Source organism: Galeopterus variegatus, unplaced genomic scaffold (assembly GCF_000696425.1).
Source record: "Galeopterus variegatus unplaced genomic scaffold, G_variegatus-3.0.2 Scaffold6465, whole genome shotgun sequence".
In the NCBI taxonomy this organism is placed as follows: domain Eukaryota; kingdom Metazoa; phylum Chordata; class Mammalia; order Dermoptera; family Cynocephalidae; genus Galeopterus; species Galeopterus variegatus.
The window spans coordinates 14,756-16,575 of NW_007732576.1; the positions used below are offsets into that span (position 1 = coordinate 14,756).

The following is a 1,820-nucleotide window of genomic DNA, read 5'->3' on the forward strand; positions in this document are numbered from 1 at the left end:
AATTAACTCACAGGATTTCACAGATAGACATGGTCATCTTCTTCCTTCTTGCCCTATCTTTAAAAGAACGGAGCTGGATAGAACAGAGTCACAAAACAAAACAAAACAAAAGCATGAGACCAGGACAAATAGGCCTTCAGTCCGTTGCTGCTGATACTCCATCACCAGCCCCTGGTCTTGTCTCAGCCACGACAGTGCCTTCAGTTCCACCCACAAGAAAACGAAGGAGCTTCTCAGGCCTCCAGGAATGCACCTGTCTGTCCCCACCGCCCCAGCTGCCAGGGAGTAGAGGCACCTCCTGCGTACTTACTACAAGCTGGCAACTCCCTTTGCTGTTAGGCAACTCCAAAAAACTCAACCCCAGGCCCTTTATGCCCGTGTCTCCACAATGGCCTGAAAAGTTATTTTCCACAATGAAAATTTCTCATAATTTCCCTTCCTATGTTTGGAGAAAACGTAAAAATGGTGAAAGATCCGAAAAACAAGAAGTCATCACGATGACACTCACAATGAACATGCTCTCGTAATGAATTTAGACGCTCCCCAAGTCAAAAGCAAAACCATCTCGGACACACACACACACACACCGGACACACACACACACACACACACACACCCCGGAACGTGCATGGCAGGAGCTTCCTGAGCTTCGCCCGCTCCCAGGGTCTTTCAGTTTCTGGGGATCAGAACCTGCTCTTTGCTTGAAATTACACCAGGTTAGAAATAAGAGTCAGTGGGTTAAAGGACGAAAGGGAAGACAGGGATGAGAGCATCGGGTTGAAGGCGGACCTCTCCCTTCTGCGGGCGGTCCCGAAGGTCAGCCCTGGGTACCGGGTACCGGGCACTCCGGAGCCGCACAGGGCATTGCTCCCGCGCCTCTGAGCACCTGCTGGCTCCGGCGTCGGATGCAGTTCTCCGCAGCCTTTTGGAAACGAGTCACAGACGGTGCCCACCGGTCCCTTCCTCTGGGGACCCCTCTGCAAAACGCAGAGACCCTCCGGCGTGGTGGGTGTGGTGGGCGGGAGAAGAGCGGGGCAGGTGAGGAGGGGTGAATTGGCGAAACGTTCACCCTTACAAAGCTCATTGACTCGAAGGGGCTATCTTTAGGACATTTGCGGCAGCCACGCTTCCCGCGTCCTCCTGCCCCGGCCCTGATTCTTTGATCGGCCCATATGAAAGCGTCCCCGCCACCTGACCCTGGCCCCCGCCGAGTCAAACCTGCTGTGAGAGGACACTGGGCTCCATCTGACCCGAAGGGATCAATAAACACGTTGCTTTCCACCCCCCACCCTCACCCCCCCCCCNGGTGGCAGCCTGGTGCCCGCGGCGCGCCAGCAGCACTGCACGCAGGTGCGCAGCCGGCGGCTCATGAAGGAGCTGCAGGACATCGCGCGCCTCAGCGACCGCTTCATCTCCGTGGAGCTGGTGGACGAGAGCCTCTTCGACTGGAACGTGAAGCTGCACCAGGTGGACAAGGACTCGGTGCTGTGGCAGGACATGAAGGAGACCAACACCGAGTTCATCCTGCTGAACCTCACCTTCCCCGACAACTTCCCCTTCTCGCCGCCCTTCATGCGGGTGCTCAGCCCGCGCCTGGAGAACGGCTACGTGCTGGACGGCGGCGCCATCTGCATGGAGCTGCTCACGCCGCGCGGCTGGTCCAGCGCCTACACCGTGGAGGCCGTCATGCGACAGTTCGCCGCCAGCCTGGTCAAGGGCCAGGTAGGGCCGCGGCCGCGGGGACGGCGCAGCGGGGAGCGCCCGGGGGCGCGGGGCTGCGGGGCGAGGGCGGGCACCTCGGGCCACCTCGCTCGGGCCAC

The 1,820-nt window shown here is 59.0% G+C and overlaps 1 protein-coding gene across 1 annotated transcript in view; it reads left to right on the top strand.

Annotated features, from left to right (window-relative positions):
- Positions 1-1,314: 1,314 nt before the first annotated feature.
- Positions 1,315-1,820, top strand: part of UBE2QL1 (ubiquitin-conjugating enzyme E2Q family-like 1) — a 47,933-nt gene continuing 47,427 nt past the window's right edge. The window contains exon 1 of the mRNA XM_008590928.1: positions 1,315-1,722. Within this exon, the coding sequence (XP_008589150.1) occupies positions 1,369-1,722 (354 nt within the window). The 5' untranslated portion in view covers positions 1,315-1,368. The remainder of the gene's footprint in view (positions 1,723-1,820) is intronic.